Genomic DNA, 22,610 nt, shown 5'->3' on the forward strand with positions numbered 1-22,610 from the left:
GTAGCATCCTTGATATTCAGATTATTGCCAGGAGAGGAAGAATTCCAGAAGGTTCACATGTTTCTTGGAAGGTGCCTCTTAGGCCTCCAAGAAAGGGAGGTATTCCATCCCAAACAAGATGCTTAAATGGAACTGCTTATTTATTTTAGATTTTTTTAAAAACCCACCTTTTTATTATTTTTATAAATAATGTAAGGCTGCAAACATAGCTAATACTCCTTCCTCCTTCTATTTTCCCCACAACAACAACCCTGCGAAGTGGGTTGGGTTGAGAGAGAGTGGCTGGCCTAAGGTCACCCAGCCGGCTTTCATGCCTAAGGTCACCCAGCCAGTTTTTGTTGTGGCCCGCCAGCGGCCTGCACGGATCGTGGCTAATCCCGAGGAGGAGGAGGCTGGTGTGGTGTCGCACCAGCAGCCAGCGCAACCGGCGCTCGCGTTGGACGGCGAGGAGGCTGAAGAGGATGTGGTGCCAGAGGCAGAGACTCAGCCAGGGCCTTCAGAACCTCCAGAGGCTCCTTCAAGTGGAGAGAGCGAAGTGGAGGAGCCTCTCCTCAATGCTTGAGCATGCAGGGCTGCCAAAAGGCAGGAGTGGCTACTCAGGAGGAGGAGGTCTCCTCGAGAGTAAGGCTTGAGGATAATTGGCCACTCCCTTAGCCTATTTAAGTCACATGCCATTAGTAAATTTCTTGCTAGAAACAACTTGTAATTATCATCAGAGCATTTTTGGAAAAGTCTTATCGTATCTTGCTTTCTGGGCTGGTAGCCAACCTTTGCCGGACTTTCGTTTATTCTTGCTACTTAATAAATTTTATAAGGACCATTGGTGTGTGTCAATATCCTCGGGAATCCGGAGCTGGGGCAGAACAGCTTTCATGCGTAAGGTGGGACTAGAACTCACAATCTCCTGGTGATTGGCCCAAGGTCACTCAGCCGGCTTTCATGCCTAAAGTGGGACTAGAACTCACAACTTCCTGGTGATTGGCCCAAGGTCACCCAGCCGGCTTTCATGCCTAAGGTGGAACTAGAATTCACAACCTCCTGGTGATTGGCCCAAAGTCACCCAGCCAGTTTTCATGCATAAGGTGGGACTAGAACTCACAATCTCCTGGTGATTGGCCCAAAATCACCCAGATGGCTTTCATACCTAAGGTGGGACTAGAACTCACAAACTCCTGGTGATTGGCCCAAAGTCACCCAGCCAGTTTTCATGCATAAGGTGGGACTAGAACTCACAATCTCCTGGTGATTGTCCCAAAATCACCCAGATGGCTTTCATACCTAAGGTGGGACTAGAACTCACAATCTCCTGGTGATTGGCCCAAAGTCACCCAGCCAGTTTTCATGCATAAGGTGGGACTAGAACTCACAATCTCCTGGTGATTGTCCCAAAATCACCCAGATGGCTTTCATACCTAAGGTGGGACTAGAACTCACAATCTCCTGGTGATTGGCCCAAAGTCACCCAGCCAGTTTTTATGCATAAGGTGAGACTAGAACTCACAATCTCCTGGTGATTGGCCCAAAATCACCCAGATGGCTTTCATACCTAAGGTGGGACTAGAACTCAATCTTCTGATGTCTAGCCTGGTGCTTAACCGTTAGACCAAACTAGCTTATCTGGTTTGGTCTGGGGGAGTAATTACACACCGATCAGTGGTTGCCAAAGCAGGGCCAATCAATGCCAAGACACCTGTCAGGACTTTAAGAGACAATCACAATAACAGACCAATTTTCTGAAATCTTGCCAAATTTCAGTCATCCTGTTTTGAGAGTACGGTAAAATTTCACAAAAATTCAGATTTGGTTTGAGAACCAGAGCTGGAAAAAAAATTTGTCAACTCCCGGCCTAGATTTTTTTTTTGAGGGCTCAGCCTGACAACCTCCAGATATTTGTGTATAGCAACATCGAACAGAAATCAAGTTGGAGAAGTCTGAAAAGATGCCGAGAAGGCCTTGGGAACCTTCTGTGTGAAATGTACTGACCTGGAACAGTGATCTGAATTATGTCCACTTCGTCTGGTTCTATTTTGATGCGTTTAATCCCTCCCAGTTCCCCTGAGGTACCTATCAAGGAAATCAGAAGAACAGTGAGAATTTGGAACAGGAGAGAGAGAGTGTTGCTTAGATAAAGAAGTCCATAAAATCTGTAACAAGAAATTATTGTTTATCATCTTTTTCTCCCTTGTTTACTATTGTGATACTTAAAGCAGTATCATTAATTAGTTTGGTCATTTACTCTTCTCTTTCAGTCTCCCTTATTTATTTGTAACTTTGTATGCCTTCTTATTTTTAAAACACCTAAAGTAGTTTATAATAAAGGCTGAGGATCTCAGACAGGAGTGTTTCCATTTTGGAGATGCCAAGGATTGAACCTAGATAAATAGAAGCATATCTATTTATTAAATAAATATATATAACGTTGCATCTACTGAAGGGAACTTTGGTACATATGCTCTGCAACCGAGTTAATAGCTCTTCTGTACAAAAATAAAGTAAGATTCTAGTCCTCATGGTGCTGAACAAAGGATTTATATAAACAGGAATGCAGAAGCTGCCTTTCATAAGTTTAGGATCATAGCAATTTACAAAAACTGCCCGTAGTTCCTACTTATCTTTTCCTGAACATATACAAATTGAATCTGGAACCCCAACCCATATATCAAGTTCAAGAAGGGCAAGGATATATATCAAGGGTATATCTAAGGCAGGGGTCTGCAACCTTAAATACTCAAAGAGATATTTGGACCCGTTTCCCACAAAAAAGAAAACACTGGGAGCCACAAAACCTGGGTGGGTGTGGCGAACTCAATGTCACTCACTTCCTACCCAGCCATGCCTACCCAGCCGGTCATTAGGGAAGAGAACCAGTTGTTAAAAAACACCAGGAACCACAAAATCCTTTTGACATATCTCTTTCTCCCCTCCCTCCCTCCCTCTCTCCCCCTCTCTCTGTATCTCGCTGTCTCTGTCCTGATTGCTTCTCCATCCCCCACCTTCTCAGGCCAGGCGAGGAGTGACTGGGAGGGGAGGGCGAGGGGCGGGGCCAGCCAGTGGTGGGATCACCTGACAGGGAGCCACAGCAGAGGGTCCAAAGAGCCGCATGCGGCTCCGGAGCCACAGGTTGCTGACCCCTGATCTAGGGCAAGAAACTCCTCTAAGCTCCAACTTTTAGAATTCTTCTCCATAATAGTCATGAGGATTAGAACCTTTGTTCTAGGCAAACCAATGTTTGGCATTTTTAAAGAGAATCTTAACTTTATCTTATTGGTTATCTACTACCTTAATTGACTTAGTACATATACTAAGGCACACATATTTATAGATATATGATTTGGGAGCTCGGGAGCTATATAAATTGGGAAAAATAAATAAACAGATTATAGTACATAATTCATTACATTAAATCATGAAAACTACAGCAACACTACATAATTAACTCAATATTATATTCAAATGCAGAAGGTCCCTACTATCTTTTTCTTACCATTACTTCAACAAAGCAGTGGTTGCTGGTGACTTACCTGGTTCACAGTCTCCAGAGATGAGGCATTTTTCAGACCTAGCAAATGAAAGCAGGATCAAGCAGGTTTTGTGATTTACAGATTACAAGTAGTCCTCAATTTACAACCATTCGTTTAGTGGCCATTTGAAGTTACAACAGCACTGAGAAAGTAACTTATGATCACTTTTCACACTTACAACCGTTGCAGCATTCCCATGGTTATGTGATGCTTGGCAATCGGTTCATACTTATGACGGCTGCAACAACCTGGGGTCATATCCCCTTTTGCGACCTTCTGACAAGCAAAGTCAATGAGAAAGCCAGATTCACTTAACAACTGCAATTGTGGAAACAAGGGTTGTAAACTGGGGCAAAATTCATTGAACAAATATCTTTATTTTATTTATTTTATTTTATTTTATATATTTCTATGCTGCCCACTCTTCGAGGACTCTGGGCGGCTTACACCAAAGACAGTATACTAAATAACATATTGCCGCCAACAATCTGGGTCCTCATTTTACCCACCTCGGAAGGATGGAAGGCTGAGTCAACCTTGAGCCGGTGAGATTTGATCCGCTGATCTGCTGAACTAGCAGTCAGCTGAAGTAGCCGCAGTACTGCAGCCTAACCACTGCGCCACCTCGGCTCTTGTTTAGCTTGTTTTGCTTAGCAACATAAATTTTGGGCTCAATTTTGGTCATAAGTTGAAGATTTGCTCTGGTTCGGTGTGTTGCATTCTTTGCATTCTGCATTCTTCTAAGTATCCTTTGGATCTGGAATCTGCCAGTCACATAAAATATTCAAGGCTGGAGGATGGGATCATTTGGATAAATAGGATCATCCTATTTATATCAACTCTTTAATACATACTTCACATCCTTCTCAAAAGAATAATGTCTTCTAAGATAGAAGAATACTTCCTGTGCTAAACTGCAGTGAATCTTTAGCTATTTTTACTATAGTACCTTGTCTTTATGCTTGGCAAGCTGAGATGTGAAATTGATTTCTTTTATGAGAGATCAATAGAACTGACAAGGCAATAAATGTATATAAATATCCCTGTTCAGTGGTTATGGAATTATGTCTTTCTTTTAACTTAATCATATCACTGGGCCATTGTATCAACAAAACAGCTTTCTGGAAAAAGTGAGATTGAAATTTAAGTAATAAAGATGAACATCTATTGTAATTCTTTTCTTGATCTTATCTAGAACAAGGCTGCCAAATCTAAGGTGACAATATGACCATTAGATGGCAGCAAAGAGGAGATGGTTGTATCTGCTGCCATCTAGTGACTGTCTGGGAAACAACCTGAACATAGAAAAAAACAAGATGGTGACAGTATCACCTAATAAGTTTTTTCTAAGAAACACAGGTATAGGACAACAAAGAAAGAATACATTTAATCAAATAACAAGTATTTGTGGCTTTACAGTTCACGCTTTTAATAAAGTCATTGGAATCCCAATGACTTTCCAAATAATGGCTTGATATATTTTTTAACACAGTATAATCAAAGTATGGAACTCTTGTCCCAAAATATCATGATGGCTGCTGAACTATTTAGTTTAAAAAATAATGTAATCATGGAAGAATTGTATAAATAAGTATTAACTAAAATATAACCTCCATGTTCAGAGGCAGCATTGTCAGCTACATATCCCAGCAATGATACACCTTGATCTTCGTGCACCATCATTTAAACAAGATAAAAATGAGCTTACCTATGATTAGCTTGAGAAGTCCCTGCTAAATCAAGAAATGCCATTCTATGTGGTTCAGGGGAGACTTCCCCAGAGGGGCTTGATGGCTCAATCTTGGTTGCATCTTTGGTAAATTTGTTTCCTGGTGATGAGGATTGGGCAGCATGAGGAAAGAAAAAAAAAAAAAGATATTTTGCTGTTGCCCAATTTTGAAGGAAAAAGAACTAAAACGGCGGTCCCCAAGCTTTCCGGCTTGGCAGCCCAGCAGGGTGGGAGGAGAGAAGAACTGCCTCCCGCCGACCCACCACTCACACAAGTCAAGCCGCGTGCACATATGTGTGCCAGCGAGCCACTCACACGGCCCAGTTCCAAACGGGCCATGGCCCGATAGTGGTTTGCGGCTCGGGGGTTGGGGACCCCTGGTCTAAAACACATATCAAGGTATCAGCCTTTAGAAAGTTTTGCCTCTTGGGCATCCATCAGCAACATGAAGAATGGAAGTGGATGGATGGTCATATACTGTAGTTATATACTGCTTCCCAGTGCTTTACAGCCCTCTCTAAGCGGTTTACAGAGTCAGCCTATTGCCCCTAACAATCTGGGTCCTCATTTTACCGACCTCGGAAGGATGGAAGGCTGAGTCAACCTTGAGCCTGAGATTCGAACTGCCAAATTGCGGTCAGTTGGCAGTCAGCAGAAGTAGCCTCCAGTACTGCATTCTAACCACTGCGCAGCCACAGCTCTTAATATATCAGATATGTATTCCTGGAGACTGCTCTGAACAAGGGATCCCACTCTACAGTTCTATGAGCCAGCAGGTTATTCCAAAGAAATGCCATCCTCCAGAGAAAGAAAGAAAAACGTTCCCTTTAAGAACTTCTTAAAACCAATATCCAGCCTTAGAAGATGTAAAGGACCCCACTGGAATCCGGTTGCTCTGGGGAAAAACTACTTGCTCACTATGAGTCAACACTGACTTGATGGCGCATAATTAATCAATCAGTGCTAATGTCACAGCATAATCTCATTTCTTCCAATTTGCCATTTGTGGAAGGTGCTTTCATTATTGGTAGAGCTTATAATGAAAACTGTTCCACAAGCCTTCAGGAGAAAAATGTGGGCATCTTAACTTCTCATTAAAAGAAAAAGGCCCAAATCCTTTCCAATGGGTTTGAAAAGCTTATCACACTCAGGGGAGGCTCTGAAAATTCCATTTATTTTACAGAATTGCTCTACAGAGCAGAAGAATCATATCTGGTATTTGGGCCAGAAGATAAGAGACGATAAAATCTCTCACCTGTTCTGACAACTAGTTTATTTCTAGCAGAATATCATCAAACACTGTTACAATGTTGAGTCAAAACAAGTCTTGAGTTTATGTGCAACTTTTAGTTTTCCCTTACATGGCCAAGTTTGGAAGATTTCATATTCATTTTTGACTGAAAGTTTCCCTCTTCCAACCTAACCAACATCACCAACCTAGTCTGAGAAGACCTCTTTTCTACTGTGACCCCATGATGTTGCCACCAACACATTCCCAGTCTAGACGTGAGTCAAGCTTAAGTCGTTCTCTGGTGTTCCAGTGTTAAAAACTGTATTTTTTGTATTCTATTACCACTGAAGGACACCTGTTTCCTTGGAGTGAAATCAGGTGACTGGGAATGACTGGGAAGAGGGACAATGAAGGCAAGATAGGGATTGGCAACAGGGACATCTCAATTCCTTTCAATTTGTTCATCTCAATATTGTTTTCTTCCAATTCAACCATGGGTGGACCACATTTCAGCTGAGCAATCAATTCTGAAAGACTGTGAATAATTTTATTATCCATTTTTAATTACTAAATGAGACAGATTCAGGCCTTGGGTTATAAAGCTGATTGCTTACAACAAACCACAGGTACAGTTAATATGTTTTTACACAAGCTTCTCCAGTCTAGTGTCATTTGCTACAACTCAAACTAAATAGCAAATCACATTTCAGTGTCATAGGAAGAAGTCCCTACTCTAGTACCGATAGTAGTAGTTAATACATCTTTTTGAAATTCAGAGAAGGAAAAAGCTTCAAAATGTCTTGCTGAATTCTATTTGACAGGATCTTTGGGGGAAATGTCTGACATACCTGTAAAAATTCTTTCATCAAACATCCTGTAAAGGAAGGAGAAATTATTCAGGGGTAAAGAAGGGGAAAAATAACAATAAAAACCATCCATCTGAAATTGATAGGGGGATAAACATTACCACCCTTCAATCAGTGGTTCACAAGCTTACCAGAATGACGTAGACATTTTTATTCCTTTTCACATGAAAAGAGAGCTAAACTTCTTGATGGTTATTTAGAAAGCGATTTTTAAAATTTATCGTGCCAGTAATAGATAAATAAGATGCTGAATCCAGTTACTGGGATTTGTGGGACTACAAATTGAGGATGTTTTTCTATTGTAATAAAAACTTGTATTGCCTTTTTGGGTGAGCCCTGATAAATTCTGAAATGTGCCTCAAGAAAATAAAGTTGGAGAAATGCTAGAACCATTTACAAAGTCTTATTTCCACTGGAATCAGAAGCGTGTGTGTGTGTGTGTGTGTGTGTGTGTGTGTGTGTGTGTGTGAAAATGGATAGAGATAACATCCTTTTTTGACCTATCCAGAGGTGTCCCTGATTGAAATGGAAGGTCCCAAACTTCGCAGTTCCTTCCAGCATCCACTTATGAGATGCTGAAGCAGTGAAGTACCTTTTGATCACGAAATGGATATTGTGCCTTTCTTCCAAGATCCGCTTGAGCTTGGGGACCCCGTAGGTGCAGGGCCTCTTGAAGGGGATTTTGTCCGGAATTCCAATGATTTCTACTGCTTCCGGATCACAGGCAATTTTCCGGTACGGGACAGGGACCATGTGATCCAGCCCCAAGGCTTCAGCTGAACATGGTAGAACATAGAATCTTTAATATAAGAACAGGCAGAAGAATAAGAACATAAGACAAACCCCACTGGATTAGACCAAAGGCCTCTACAATCCAGTCTTCCGTGTCACAAAATTGACCCCTCTGTTTCTCTGGAATGCCCTCAAACTGGACATCCATGTGCCCATAATCCCCAGTGGCTGAAACCGAGAGATATGTTGGCTGTGTGCATTCAGCCCAGTTTAGTTGAAGACATAAGCATATGTACTTGCTTATTTTTAATCTTGGTTAGTTCTTTATGGCTTAATGTACTGTACAAACCCACTGTTTAATTCAGTGAATGATTCAGTGATTTGGATATGCCCAGAAAATGAGATAATTCAGGTTAAGTATGTTATGCAAACCCAATCACTTCTTCAAATTCAAACACTGCTTAAGCTATGATTTAATTATGAATAAACCATAGCAGATTTACATATCGTGATAAATTAAAAGCAATTAACAACAACCTAGAATGACTAGGTTTACAAACCACATTCCTCCTAAGACAAATCACACTGTAGCTTAGTTCTTGTGTATTCCTCAGCTCTGCCTTTGATATCTAAGGTAATATATAGTTTTAACTGCACAGGCAGCTTATGGTCCATACTGAGATGAGCCCAGTTTTTGAATAGGCCTTGACCACCGATCCTGGGATCACAACCACCCAGGGTTACTGGGATTCAGACAACATATAAAGGTATTAATTAGATCATGATGATGGCATTGGTTATTATGATGAGATATTGGCCCCTTTGAAACCATTCAATATAAAAGTAAGACTCCAAACAAATCAGAATCCCATTGAAACAAAAAAAAATTTAAAAGCAATATCATTCATGCAGAATGTAGTTGTATAGAATCCACAATCTGCATGTGATTATTTTTCATTTCCAGCCCAATCTGTCAGAAATTGTGCACTTGAATTTCAACAGGAAATTGCTAAGAAGAGCAGGGGAAGGGACTCTCTTGTTAATTTAAATGCAAAACAACATAGACTTCTCAAATTAGTCTTTAACTTTAATTCCTTCAAAATTGCTCTGCCCCGTGTGGCTCCCCCACCACATAAATTGCATAAATATTGCTTACTTTGGCAATAGTATTTCAGAGATCAAGTGATATATCAGAACATACCAAATTCAGATCACCTTCCCATCTTAGGCCTATCCCAGTTTCTTAGCCTCAGCAATCCAATTTTAAATGTGGGCATAACTGTACTGAGCTATGTACAAGTCAATGCTTGAGCCTTTATTGAAAGTGAATGTTTTTATTGCTGTGTATACAGTGCGCTTTATACAAAGAAACATGAGTCATTTGTGCTATCCCAAAGCAACTCTTCCTGTTTATCTTTTAATGTTTAACCCTGCACAAATCTTTAAAAATCAAAATACCAGAGGAAAAAAGCAAGAGAAGGGGAGGAAGGAGAAGGGATGGAAGGAAGAAGTAGAGGAGGAGGAGGAGGAGGAGGAGGAAGAGGAGAGCTAAGAGACAGAGAAATATTTACAAAAAATTCACATCATTCAGAAGGTAACCATGAAGATCATCATGATGGATGATGCCATCTTGCAGAAAATCGTAGCAATTAGTGTCTTTCCTGAAACTGGCACATTACAGACTCAAAAACCCAATTTACCACAAGCTACTTCCATAGGGTGGGGATAAAACAAGAACTGCTGATGTATTTTCAAAAGGAGCAACTATCATCATGGTAAAGTTATTTACAGAAGACCAAGTACTCCTTGTTATATTCACATAATAGGGATCGTGTGGTCTTCGGTTTTCTGTTGGAAACCAGTTCCCATCAGCCCCTCCCAGTACTGACCAGGAATTGGAGTGGCAATCCAATAACATCTGGACGGCTACTGGTTTTCTGCCACAGATGCGCTTCCCTGATAAATAACACCCTTGCTGTTTCGGCTTCCACAGGGTTTGCCATTGAGAAAGGCCAATTTAGAGATTGATAAAAGTTGACTTTTCAAATGGAGACCCTCCCCGCCGCCTCGAACTTCCTTAAAAGCTGTAGCAACCAAAAAAACCCAAAAAAACCCACCTTACCGAGAAGGAATTAAGGAAGGGACATGTAACACAAGCCATCTATTGCAATAACAGCAAATAGAGGTTTCATTTTAAAAAAGCTTGGGATCAAGAGAGAAAAAAAAAAGCCTTAAAATTGCTTCATAATTATATGCAAGCCACAAGCACCACAGATGATAAACAGAAATTTCACACCCACTCACCATATCGACTGTTAAACAGAATTTGCACACATTCCCTCAGGGTGTTGATATCTTCCGTTTCTTTTATAAAACTGTCCCATTTATCTAAGGAAAACAAAAGAAGATTCTGTGCTCCAGAGGCAAAAATCTGCTCTTTGTGAAGCAAGGTTTGCCTTCCTACCCCATCGCCAGGGGGTCTTCTTTTGCACTGGCTACCCCAGATAGGGAGCCTTGCTACCTATAGTTTCCAAAATCATCACAAAGCAAGGCAGATGCAGCAACCATCATCCAAAATTGTAGGTCTCGATTATCAGTCCAGATACATTTAGTCTGCTGTAGTTTGTTTGAGGTTTGTTTTTTTTTTTTTTTTTTGCATTCATACAGATGTCTCTACTGGTGACTGTTTCAAAGGTTAAAAGATTTAATCTTTAAACTTAACTTCCAGCAACTTCATGAAGAGCTCCAAGTTCTTTCTTAAACAGCAACATGGAAGTGATCCCGGGGTAGAATACAGCCCTGGGATTTTCTGGTGATCTTCCAGCCAAATAATAACAAAACCCAAGCCAGTTTAGCCAGATACTGCTACCTGCTGTATGCATCATTTTTTGCAAGTGAATTGTACTTTTTTTTTAAATTTATGCAGGTCATACCCAAGCAGTAGGAGGTCTGTAATGCAAAAATGGGCACTGAGATACTATTAAAGCCATCTGCCCAGGGGAAAGAATTCATACAGAGTAATGAGTCCTTGAAGTTTGGCTGGAAGTATGAGATCTACCTAAACTATAGCTGATCGCTGACCTAAATATTTCTCAGTTCAGTTCTTTCTCCTCTATCATAAAAGGAAAAAAGTCACTTTCCATCAGACTGAGAGTAATGAGAGAATTTGGGGGGATGAGTTGCAGGGGCTGTGCCTACCCCATTTCTGTTTATGCAAAACCATGGTCAAGTGATTTGACATTCTGTTGCCTCACACTTCTGCAGGAGGTGGGACTAACTGTGGTCCATCTGCTTGTCCTCCAAAATGAGATTTGCCTGACAGCTACTCTGATGTTTGTACAGCCTACTTCCTTGACTGATGGACTGTCTTTTTATTCAAGTGAGTATTCTGGGTGGCCTAGGCACATAATTATTTTTTTTTAAGTTCCTGGCAAGCTCAACTGAATGTATTTGTATTATAAAAATATTTACATCCCACATTTAGACTTGGCATCTATAGAAAAGAATTAAAATAGAACTGTATGTTATAAATATATATCATCACTTTAAAATGTGCTATAAAAGCTAATGAGAAACTATCTCGATCAAAGTCAGAAAAACTGAAAAGAAGCCAATGAGAAAAGGGTAAGAGACTGGAGTGCCGTCAATTCTGAGCGGAAAATATATCATGTTTTAAATATAATAGGGAAATGAGTGGAACACATATGTTTAGCTCAAATAACCTGCCAGATTGATCTCCTTGCTATCTCTAGTGTAGAAGTAGGAAAATGTCTGGTCTGAAAGCTTGGAAAACCATTGCTAATCAGTGCAAACAATATTGCTCTAGGTAGACCACAGGAAAACTACGGTAGGAGTTCAGCTACTGTTGAGGAACTTTGGAGCAGAATTAAAATGACGATAGGAAGCTATGTCTATGGAGATCCAGGTCATGGTTGTCCCAAAGGTGCTTTTCGCTGCTCATCCAAGAAGAGCCAAAGAAGCTTCTTGGATGAGCAGCGAAACATCTTCAAAGAAAAATCAGAAAGTTCAATTGCCTCTTGAAAAGCACCTTTGGGATAGGAAGGTATGCTTGTCGGATGCTACTGCTTCTATTACCAGTTTTAAAAGCTTCCCCAAAGGAGAATAAGGGGGAAAGAATTGGCCCACCCCTTTTGTGACCACATCGCTATTCCAAGTGCTACATGATCTGTGAACTGCCAGATAGAAGTGGTAGAAGAACCTGGGGGTGGAGTCAAAAGGGATCAGCCTAGAATCTCTAGGTAGCCACAAGCAAGCCAAGTCCAATCCCCCTGAATTCCGTTGACCTTTATCTAACTTCTGGGAAGTTAGTGCTAACCTTAGTTGAGTATATTCCTGTGCACAGGAATGAGTAGAAATAAATCAGATTAATTGGGCCTTCCCATGTGGACCTGATCTTTGGCACCTGACAGGAGGCAAGTTGCAGGCCCCCAACCCAATGGGCTTGCATTAGATGTGAAGAAAAGGAAGACTCATGCCAGCTAATGTACATTAAAGGAGACAATAAAATAGAGACTAAACATAGGATTCAGTTGCAAAGGCTTCCAAGCTTATTTGTAGCAGGCCCGAGAAATTCCAGAGAGCTCCTGGAATTTCTTAAAGCAGGCAATTCTGATCACCTTAAATCAATTCCTTAGATGCCAACATATACAGGTAGTCCTCAATTTACAACCATTCGTTTAGTGACTGTTCAAAGTTACAACAGCATTGACCTAGGATCAATCCTCACACTTATGGCCACCACAGAATCTTTAGTCTTATGATCAAAATTTAGGCGCGTGGCAACCGGTATGTTTTTATGACAGCTGCAACACCTCAGGATCATGTGATTGCCATATGCAACCTTCCCAGCCAGCTTCTGACAAGTAAAGCCAATGAGGGAATTTGGATACATTGGATTCACAAAAAACGGTAATAAATTCTGGTCCCAGTTGTGATCGTAAGTTAAGGACTACCTTTAGTTAGTAAGTAATACAGCACTTCCCTGAAGGACTGTTTCCATTGCCAAACTGCTATTGTTATAATTTAATATTCATCCAAACTTGTTCTTTCTATCATTTAAACCTGTTATTTCGTTCATTTATCTGTAATCCCAGATCTATGATCAACCACTTATGCCTTTATTTTCCTTCCCCCCATTAGAATAGAATAACAGACTTGGAAGGGACCTTGGAGGTTTTCTAGTCCAACCCCCTGCTTAGGCAGGAAACCCTACACCACTTCAGACAAATGGTTATCCAACATCTTCTTAAAAACTTCCAGTATTGGAGCATTCGTAACTTCTGGAGGCAAGTTGTTCCACTGATTAATTGTTCTAACTGTCAGGAAATTTCTCCTTAGTTCTAGATTGCTTCTCTCCTTGATTAGTTTCCATCCATTGTTTCTTGTCCTGCCCTCAGATGCTTTGGAGAATAGCTTGACTCCCTCTTCTTTGTGGCAGCCCCTGAGATATTGGAACACTGCTATCATGTCTCCCCTAGTCTTTTCATTCAACTAGACATACTCAGTTCCTGCAACCGTTCTTCATATGTTTTAGTCACATTATTTAGTGTTGTTTTTCTAATAGCTTTTTTTTTTTTTGCGATAGAGGTCTTCTATGAAAGAGCTCTATAACCTGAATTCACACTCACCTGTAAAATTTTGGTGCAGTTCTTTAGGATCAGAGAATGCAGCCTTACCTGATTTGTTGTGGACTATGGAGAAAAGGATGCGTTTGGAGGAATGGACATTTTGGATGAGTGGACCACCGGGAAGGATAGATTTCTGTCCTGGACACAAAAAAAGAAAGGAAAGCAACATGAGATTGCTGGAGGGGAGGATGAGGGAAAAATCAGAAAAAAAAAAAACATGAGCAAAGGAAAAGAAGAATCTGGGATATTCTACAAAGAAGCTACACCGATTAAGAAAAGGCAAGGTAAATGCTACAGTTTACCAACAACCAAGAAATTATTCATCCTGAACTATATGCACTTCACTTTAATCACGCATGTGTAAAGATGAGTTGTGACAACTTCGCTTACAAAGAAAATGAGGTATCACTTCATAGCATCCTCAAGCAGTTTCTTGATTACAGGCAATACATTCAACTTTATTGTACAGCTAATCCTCGTTTAGTGACCACAATTGGGACTGGCAACTCTGTCATTAAGCAAAGTGGTCGCTAAGTTAAACTGCGATTGTGCTTATGATCTTATTTCAGTTTTCCCCTGCTGTTCAGATCTGGGAAGTTGTAAATACAAGCATTGTTTGCACAGTTACTTTTCCCTCACCATTGTAACTGCAAATGGTTGCTGTACAAGGCAGTTTGCTAAACAAGGACAAGTTTGACTTAAACATGCCCTTGCATGGAGAGCAGTGGCTCATGTGGCTAGGATACTGGGCTGACAATAAGCAGGCTCGCATTTGAGACCCGGTTGCTGCCACATGTTGTGGTAAGCTTCCGTCACTCGCCCCAGCGCCTTCCGGACCAACAGTGTGAAAGCCACAAGTAGATAGATGGGTACCACTTCAGTAGGCAACTTAACAGGGACATAAAAGGAATCCCCACCTGGGTGTCCCCCAGGTAATGGTGATGTCACCGGCTGATCCTTTCATCACAGAAGCGCCTTGGTGCTTCTGACACAGAAATAAAACAATACTCTACAGAAGTGTTTCCCAACCTTGGCCACTTTAAAATGTGGGGACTTCAACCCCCAGAATTCTTCAGTGAGATTTGAAGTCCACAAATCATAAAGCTGCTAAGTTTCAGAAACACTGCTTTAAATACTAGAAAATGGTTTGTGGACCAGTGAGCCTGGTCCATGGCCTAAAACCATGGCTTGGTCCTAGGTTTGCTGCAGATAAAGAGGGGCCAGAGTTGAAATTGGGGATCTGGGGAAGCTTTGGTGTCAGATTACTTTAAATTATGGTATTTGTGAATTTCATGTCTCAGAGTGTTCATTTAGGGACCGTTCAAAGCAGGGGTGAAATGCTCCCAGTTCAGACCAGATCGCCTGATCCGGTAGCGATGGAGGTGGGTGGTTCGGAAAACCGGTAGCAAAAATCCCTGCCCCCCCCCATGCCCAGCTGAGCCGCACAATCATCAGGGGCTTTTTTTTAATTTTTAAAAGCATTTTTTTCTACAACCTCTTCAGAGGTTGTAGAAAAAATGGTTTTAAAAGCCTCTGATGATCCCAGCTGAGTTGCCTGATCGGCAGAGGCTTTTAAAAGAAAAAAAGCCTCCGCCGATCAGACAACTCAGCTGGGATCATCAGAGCCTTTTGAAAGCATTTTTTTACAACCTCTTCGCCGAAGAGGTTGTAGAAAAAATGCTTTTAAAAGTTAAAAAAAAAAAATTGGCCACGCCCACCCAGTCACATTACCACCAGCCCCCCCCCAAGCCACGTCCACAGAACCGGTAGTAACAAATTTTAGATTTCACCACTGGTTTAAAGTTACAACAGCACTGAAAAAAGTGAGTTATGAGCATTTTTCACAGACCGTTGCAGCAACCCCATGATGATGTCATCAAAATTCAGACTCTTGACAACTGACTCATATGTATGATGGTTGCAGTGTCCTGAGGTTGTGCTGACAACTTCTGACTCGCTTCTAACAAGCCAAGTCAATGGGGAAGCTAGATTCGCTTAACAACTGTGTTACTAACATCTGCAGTGATTCACTTAAGAACTGTGGCAAGAAAGGTTGTAAAATAGGGCAAAATTCATTTAACAAATGTCCCGCTTAGCAACAGACCCTTTGGGCTCAATTGTGTTTGTAAGTCGAGGACTACATGTAATATAATAACTGATATGCCCTCCAGAGGTACATTTTTAAACAGGGATAATCCTACACAGTTAGCAAGTAGTACAAACTGCTAGGACCGTGTAGTCTGGTTTGACCTGTTTTAGAGATGCAGCTGTATGCTAAGAGGAACATGAGACAAGATCCATTCTCAGAACTGTGTAAAGGGAACCCCACTGACACAGATAAACTATAGTACAGGTAGTCCTTGACTTACGACCACAATTAAGCCTAAAATTTGCTGTTAAGAAGACATTTGTTAACTGTTAAGTTTTGCCCCATTTTACGACTTTTCTTGCCACATTTGTTACAGTTGTTGTTAAATTAGTAACACGGTTGTTAAGTGAATCTGGCTCCCCCATTGACTTTGCTTGTCAGAAGGCTGCAAAAGCTGATCACATGACCCCCTAACACACAGCAACGGTCATAAATGCGAAACAGTTGCCAAGCATCTGAATTTTGATTGCATGATCACGGGGATGCTGCAAAGGTCGTAACTATGAAAAACGGTCTTAACTCACTTTTTTCAGTGCTGTTGTAACTTTGGTCACTAAACAAACTGCTGTAAGTCGAGGAGTAGCTGTATAAGCAGTTATTGACTTACGACTATAAATGAACCCATAATCACAGTCCTAAGTCAAGGCATCATGTGACCGGATCTGCTTTTACATTTCTTGCAGTGGTTAAGTGAATTCTGCGGTCATTAAGTAAATCCATTTTCCCCAATGGGCATTTTCTGCTGGAAACTGGAAGTAAAGATCAGAAATAGGAAAAAACATTGCAAATTGTGGTCATGAGACCATAGGATACTTCAAACGCTGCAAAGAGGTTCCATTAAAAGATGTACAAGTACTGCTCACATTACGAATATAATGGAGCCTGCCCATTCCATTCATAACCCGAGGATTTGTGGGAGTGAATCTCATACCTTGAACGGGATCACTCCCTCCTTTTGCCCACGCATTTGCTAATCAAATGCGAGGCTCCTTAAGTGCACATGAGGTATTTCAGGGTGGGTAAGGCTATGGGGACCCTAGTGATGGAATAGGCCACCTGCCTAAGACCATCCAAGGTCTTCCCGGCCCAAGGATCTGCCCCTCAGAAGCACCATTTCAGCCTGCAATGTGCCGGGGAAGGCCTGTGGAGGCCCAAACAGAACGTTCCGCCCCTCGGAAACTCCATTTTGGCCGGCAACATTCAGGACGAATGTTGCCAAGCCTCTACAGTTGTTCATAACAGCGAACTACTGCTGTGGTGTTGCAAGATTCATAGTTTCCGGACTTATTCACAAACACTAGGGGGTGTTTATCGCGTAACTTCAAACATTCACTAAAGGAATGCTCATAACTTGGGGATTACCTATAATTCATAGGTGAAGGCTAGTTACAAAAGCTACAGTTTTATTTAAAAAATTAGTATAGGTTTCTTCTGTTTTGAAATAATGCTTGCACCCGTTTACATGACTTTTATCAAAAAACTGTCATGGTCAAAAGTGCTTGAGTAACGTTAGAGTTACAGAATACGAAAACTTGTCTTTTTGTTAACAAACCACTTTTGTTAAGTGGTTGAAAAACAGAAAAAAGAATGTATGACTAAATGGGAAGTTCTCTCCATGGAGGCATGTAAGAAATGGAATTTCTTAAGCACCTGCACTGGGACTGGGACTTTTCAATAAATAACTCTTGACTTCAGGGCAAGCCGTGAGGTGGTAAAGGTTGCAGATACTACTGAATTATTCAGAGTGACAGTGAAGAGGTCTATGAGGATCTCTTCAGACTGAGTGAATGGCCAACCAAATGTCGAATGCAATTCAATTTAAGTAAATGTAAAGTGATTCTCACTTTCCTTATGAGAAGACACATTTGGGACTCTACCGAGGAAAAAAGTTGAATGTGACTGAAATATAAAATGTGTATAAAATCATGAATGGCCTGGAGAAAATGGATGAGGAAGAAGTTTTTTCCTCCCCTCTCAAAACCAGTGGTGGGCTGCTGCCGGTTCGGGCCAGTTCAGGCGAACCAGTAGTTCCAACCAGCGGCTGGCCCCGCGCGCCTGTCCTGGTGTTATCACGTCCTATATAATTGCCGGGTTTTTGATGCCGCATGCATGCGTGTGCTCACATTTTCGGTTCCGGATGATCTGGTTGTTATAACCAGCAGCAGCCCACCACTGCTCAAAACATTAGTACCAGGACATATTCAATAAAGCTAACTAGGAGGACATTTAAAATAGAAAAAAGCAACCTCTTTTTCACTTAATGCATAATGAATTTGAGAACTGAATTGTCCCCAGACATGGTGGTGATTACTTACTTAAATGGCTTTAAAAGGGGATCGGATAAATTCATGGAGGGGGGGGTCAACTGGTCATGAAGACTCAATGTTACATTCAGATTAGGGGCAGCATATTTCGAGGGGAAGAAGAGTGAGTGAGGAGCATGTATGTCACTGTCTCCTCTTGTTTGGACCTTTGAGACATCTGACAGGCCACTGTGAGAAGCAATATGGTAGCTCCCTCTCTCTGGAACATCATTCCCCCAGAGATTAGAACGGCCCCCACTCTAATACTCTTCCGGAAGGCGCTAAAGACCTGGTTCTGCCAGCAGGCCTGGGGAGCCCAGAGTGGGATGGAGTCCATTAAATGGCTCGTGTGATCTGCTGTCGCCGGGACAGGGGCTGGGGGCTGGGGAATGATTTTATTATTATTTTATTACTATATTAATTTATTTGATCTTTCTTTTATTGTTTTTAAATGTGGTTTTTATATTCTGTAAGCCGCCTTGGGTCACCATGGGCGAATAGGCGGCAATGTAAATTTAAAAATAAATAAACACACACACACACACACACACACACACACACACACACACTAACAAATATGCTAGACTTAGCCCAATCCAATTAACGACAGTTCACAATTACGACACTGATGAAAAAGTAACTTTATGACCAACATTTACAATCTTCATAGGTCTGTAAAGCGAAGGAAAGATAAAGGAAGATTATAAGCACAGTTGCACATTCACTTAGTGACTGCTTCATCTCATGACTGAGTTGCAGGTCCCAATTACCATTGCTAAATATATTAGAATGGAACTTTGTTTGGAAGGGAGCCCAAAATTTGTGTTAGTAAGCGAGATAGTTGTTAACTGAGTTTTGCCCCATTATACAACCTTTCTTGCCACAGTTGTTAAGTGAATCACTGCAGTTATTAAGATAGTAACACAGTTGTAAAGTGAATCTGGCTTCCCCATTGACTTTGCCCATCAGAAGGTCGCAAAAGGTGATCACATGAATCTGGGACACTGCAAGCATCATAAATACATGCCAGTTCCCAGGGTCTGAATTTTGATCATGTGACATGGGGATGTTGCAATGGCCGTGTGAAAAATGGTCGTAAGTCACTTTTTCGGTGCCGTTGTAACTTCGAACAATCACTGAATGAACTGTTGTAAGTCAAGGGCTACATATTTGAGAACTCTGGGAGATGCTACAAAAGTTACACTGCTGGAATGTACAACGTCTATTCACCTGAGGATGAAGCCCATCCTCATCAGGCCCAGGCATCAGGCCCATGCATCATTACTGACTGCCACTTTCCTAAAATAGGACAGTCCAGGACCCATTTGGGGAATGGCACTCATGAGATTTCAAGGTTGAAACAGATATCTTAAGCAGTGGTGAAATCCAAATTTTTTTACTACCGGTTCTGTGGGTGTGGCGTGGCTTGGTGGGTGTGGTTGCTGGGCGTGGCAGGGGAAGGATACTGCAAAATCTCCATTCCCTCCCCACTCTAGGGGAAGGATACTGCAAAATCTCCATTCCCTCCCCACTCCTGGGGGAAGGATATTGCAAAATCTCCATTCCCATCCCACTCTGGGGCCAGCCAGAGGTGGTATTTGCCGGTTCTCCGAACTGCTCAAAATTTCCGCTACCGGTTCTCCAGAACCTGTCAGAACCTTCTGGATTTCATCCCTGGTCTTAAGTATGAGCAAGGCCCCTTGCCTTTTACAACCTACCTCCAAACCCCACAATTTTAGCCCTCCCCTCTCTGGAAAGGCTCTGGGAGACCACAAAAGGAATGCTGGTAAGGTGCACGTTGCCTAGATACTGACCTTCCTGTATGCAAAATCCTGATTTACTCTTTTCATAATGTCTGGAAATGCAAATTATTTTCATGATCACCTTCAGCTCCGAATGAAAAAGTCTATTTTCAGCTCCAACAGCACTAATGATTGGGTCAACTACCTTGATGGTTGGGGAGGAAGGGAATCGTCGTCCATTATAAAACTTAATACATCTTGTGAGACAGAAAACAAGATGTGTTTTCTTTTGAGAATGCCCCGAGAACATTTGTAAATAAAAAGATAATTCCAAATTGAATCAATACTTCATTCTTTCAAGTCCAAGGAGTCATTCCACCCTTTCTCTAAAATAAGCATCCTTAATAAACTATAGGTAGTCCTCAACTTATGACCAACATGAGCCCAAAATGTACCGGTATGTTGCTAAGTGAGAAATTTGTTAAGTGAGTTTTGCCCCATTTTACGACTTTTCTTGCCACATTTGTTAAGGGAACTGCTGCAGTTGTTAAGTTGGTAACACGGTTGTTAAGTGAATCTGGCTTCCCAGTTGTCAGAAGGTTACAAAAGGTGATCACATGATCCCTGGACATTGCAACCGTCATAAAGCTGAACCAGTTGCCAAGTGTCCAAATTTTGATCACATGACACGGGGATACTGCAAAAGTCGTACGTGTGAAAAACGATCGTAAGTCACATTTTCAATTCCGTTATAATTTTGAATGGTCACTAAATGAACTGTTGTAAGTCAAGGACTACCTGATCCTAGAACTTGAAGATGAAGCCTATCCCTAACCCTTGGCTAGCACTACAATATAAAAACCCAACTACAGGTAGTTCTCGACTTACAACCGTTTGCTTAGTGACCATTCGAAGTAACAATGTCACTGAAAAAAATGACTTATGACCATTTTTCACCCTTATGACCGTTGCAGCATCCCCATGCTTGACAACTGACTCACATTTATGACAGTTGCAATGTCCCAGGGTCATATGATCCCCTTTTATGACCTTCTGACAAGCAAAACCAGTAGGGGAAATTCACTTAACAACCCTGTTAATAATTTAAGAACCGCAGTGATTCATTTAACAACCGTGGCAATAAAAAGTCATAAAATGGGGCAAAACTCACTTCACAAATTTCTCACTTAACAACATAAATTTTGGGCTCAATTGTGGTCCTAAGGTGAGGACTACCTGTAATATTTTAATCATGTCCAGCCTCCAGGAATCACACCTGGCTGACCAAATACTTAAGGATGACCCTGTCAAAGCCATCATCAGTAATCCAATCAAAGCCATCATTACACAATTCCTATTTCACTCCAAGGCTACACCAACACCTTTGCACCAGCTTTGGGGCAGCCATTGCTGGGTCAGCAAACATGAAGGCCATTACCACAGCAGTCACCGAACTCCTGTGGCGAAGGCACCTTCGCTTCTCCTGATGGACGAGGCCTCAGCATGTCGCCGACTGCATTCATCCCATGCCGACTGGCTGAACCTTCCTGCTTTATCTCCATGGCAATCTGTGTGGGCAGCGACACGCCATACAGGAAACCGCTGGTGGTGATCCCAGGAAGTGTGTCTTGATTGGCCTGCTTAACACGCACATTATTAAGGCCCGCCTCTCGGTTCCCCTTGGAGATGAGAGCAGAAGAGTTCATCTCAACAGAAGGGTTGGGATCCCTGATAGAGTCCTCGGGTGGCCTAAGAAGAGGAGGAAACTGCACATAATTTCATGTTTATCCTAAATTGGTGGAATGAACTATTAAATACAACAATGAGGATCAAAATATGCTGTAAATTTAGAGACAGGTTGTTGAACATCAGCCAATTGCTAAAGACATATAATAAAACTGACTTCCTGTCCTGTTTATGAACTTCCAAGAGGTATTTTGTTGGCCACTCAAAGATAGCAAAATCCTGGTCTGGGTGGAGTTTTGGCTTAATCTAGCTGAGCTCTTCTCATGTTCTTAAAGAAGCAGACCTCCAAACTATCTCTCTCACCCACAATCTGGACAAGCAACACTCTCTCTGTATAATAAATCTATATCTATATCTATATCTATATCTATATCTATATCTATATCTATATCTATATCTATATCTACATCTAATCATATCTCTGTGTGTCTGTGTGTGTATCTATATCATATCTCTGTGTGTGTGTGTGTGTGTGTGTGTGTGTGTGTGTGTGTATCATCATCTTTTAATAACCCCATAATCCCTTGCAGGGTGGAGTCTGGGCAACTGAATGAAGCTGAGTGTTTACCTTTGCTGCCCATTGGGAGGGTCTGCTGGCTGCCAGAAAAAGAAAAAAAAAAAAAAAGCCCAGAAACTAGTGAATTGTGATTTCACTGAACTAGGGCTTCATAATATCTTGGTTTACGTAAATATATATATATTATACAGAGAGAGTGTTGCTAGTCCAGATTGTGAGTGAGAGAGATAGTTTGGAGGTCTGCTTCTTTAAGAACATAAGATATATATTTATGCACACACGCACAAACACATTCATAAGTGTTTGTGTGGGGGGGGGAGAGAGAGAGAACGTGCATATATACATATACATATCTCAAATTACAATTTCAATGTCTAAAAGATGTTAATGAAGGAATGACAGTTGTGGAAGATAGAGAAAATATTG

The 22,610-nt window shown here is 41.4% G+C and overlaps 1 protein-coding gene across 2 annotated transcripts in view; it reads right to left on the reverse strand.

Annotated features, from left to right (window-relative positions):
• GTF2IRD1 (GTF2I repeat domain containing 1) overlaps nucleotides 1-22,610 on the reverse strand; it is a 149,890-nt gene that overhangs the window by 43,324 nt on the left and 83,956 nt on the right. For both annotated transcript variants that reach the window (XM_070945644.1, XM_070945636.1), the window contains exons 6-13: nucleotides 21,360-21,670; nucleotides 13,776-13,865; nucleotides 10,384-10,467; nucleotides 7,940-8,123; nucleotides 7,330-7,355; nucleotides 5,230-5,350; nucleotides 3,522-3,559; nucleotides 1,984-2,064 (exon numbers count right to left, since the gene is read on the reverse strand). In XM_070945644.1, the coding sequence (XP_070801745.1) occupies nucleotides 1,984-2,064; nucleotides 3,522-3,559; nucleotides 5,230-5,350; nucleotides 7,330-7,355; nucleotides 7,940-8,123; nucleotides 10,384-10,467; nucleotides 13,776-13,865; nucleotides 21,360-21,670 (935 nt within the window). The remainder of the gene's footprint in view (nucleotides 1-1,983; nucleotides 2,065-3,521; nucleotides 3,560-5,229; nucleotides 5,351-7,329; nucleotides 7,356-7,939; nucleotides 8,124-10,383; nucleotides 10,468-13,775; nucleotides 13,866-21,359; nucleotides 21,671-22,610) is intronic.

This window comes from Pituophis catenifer, unplaced genomic scaffold (genome assembly GCF_029215685.1).
Source record: "Pituophis catenifer annectens isolate HBS135680 unplaced genomic scaffold, rPitCat1.0.hap2 SCAF_1, whole genome shotgun sequence".
NCBI classification, from domain to species: Eukaryota; Metazoa; Chordata; class Lepidosauria; order Squamata; family Colubridae; genus Pituophis; species Pituophis catenifer.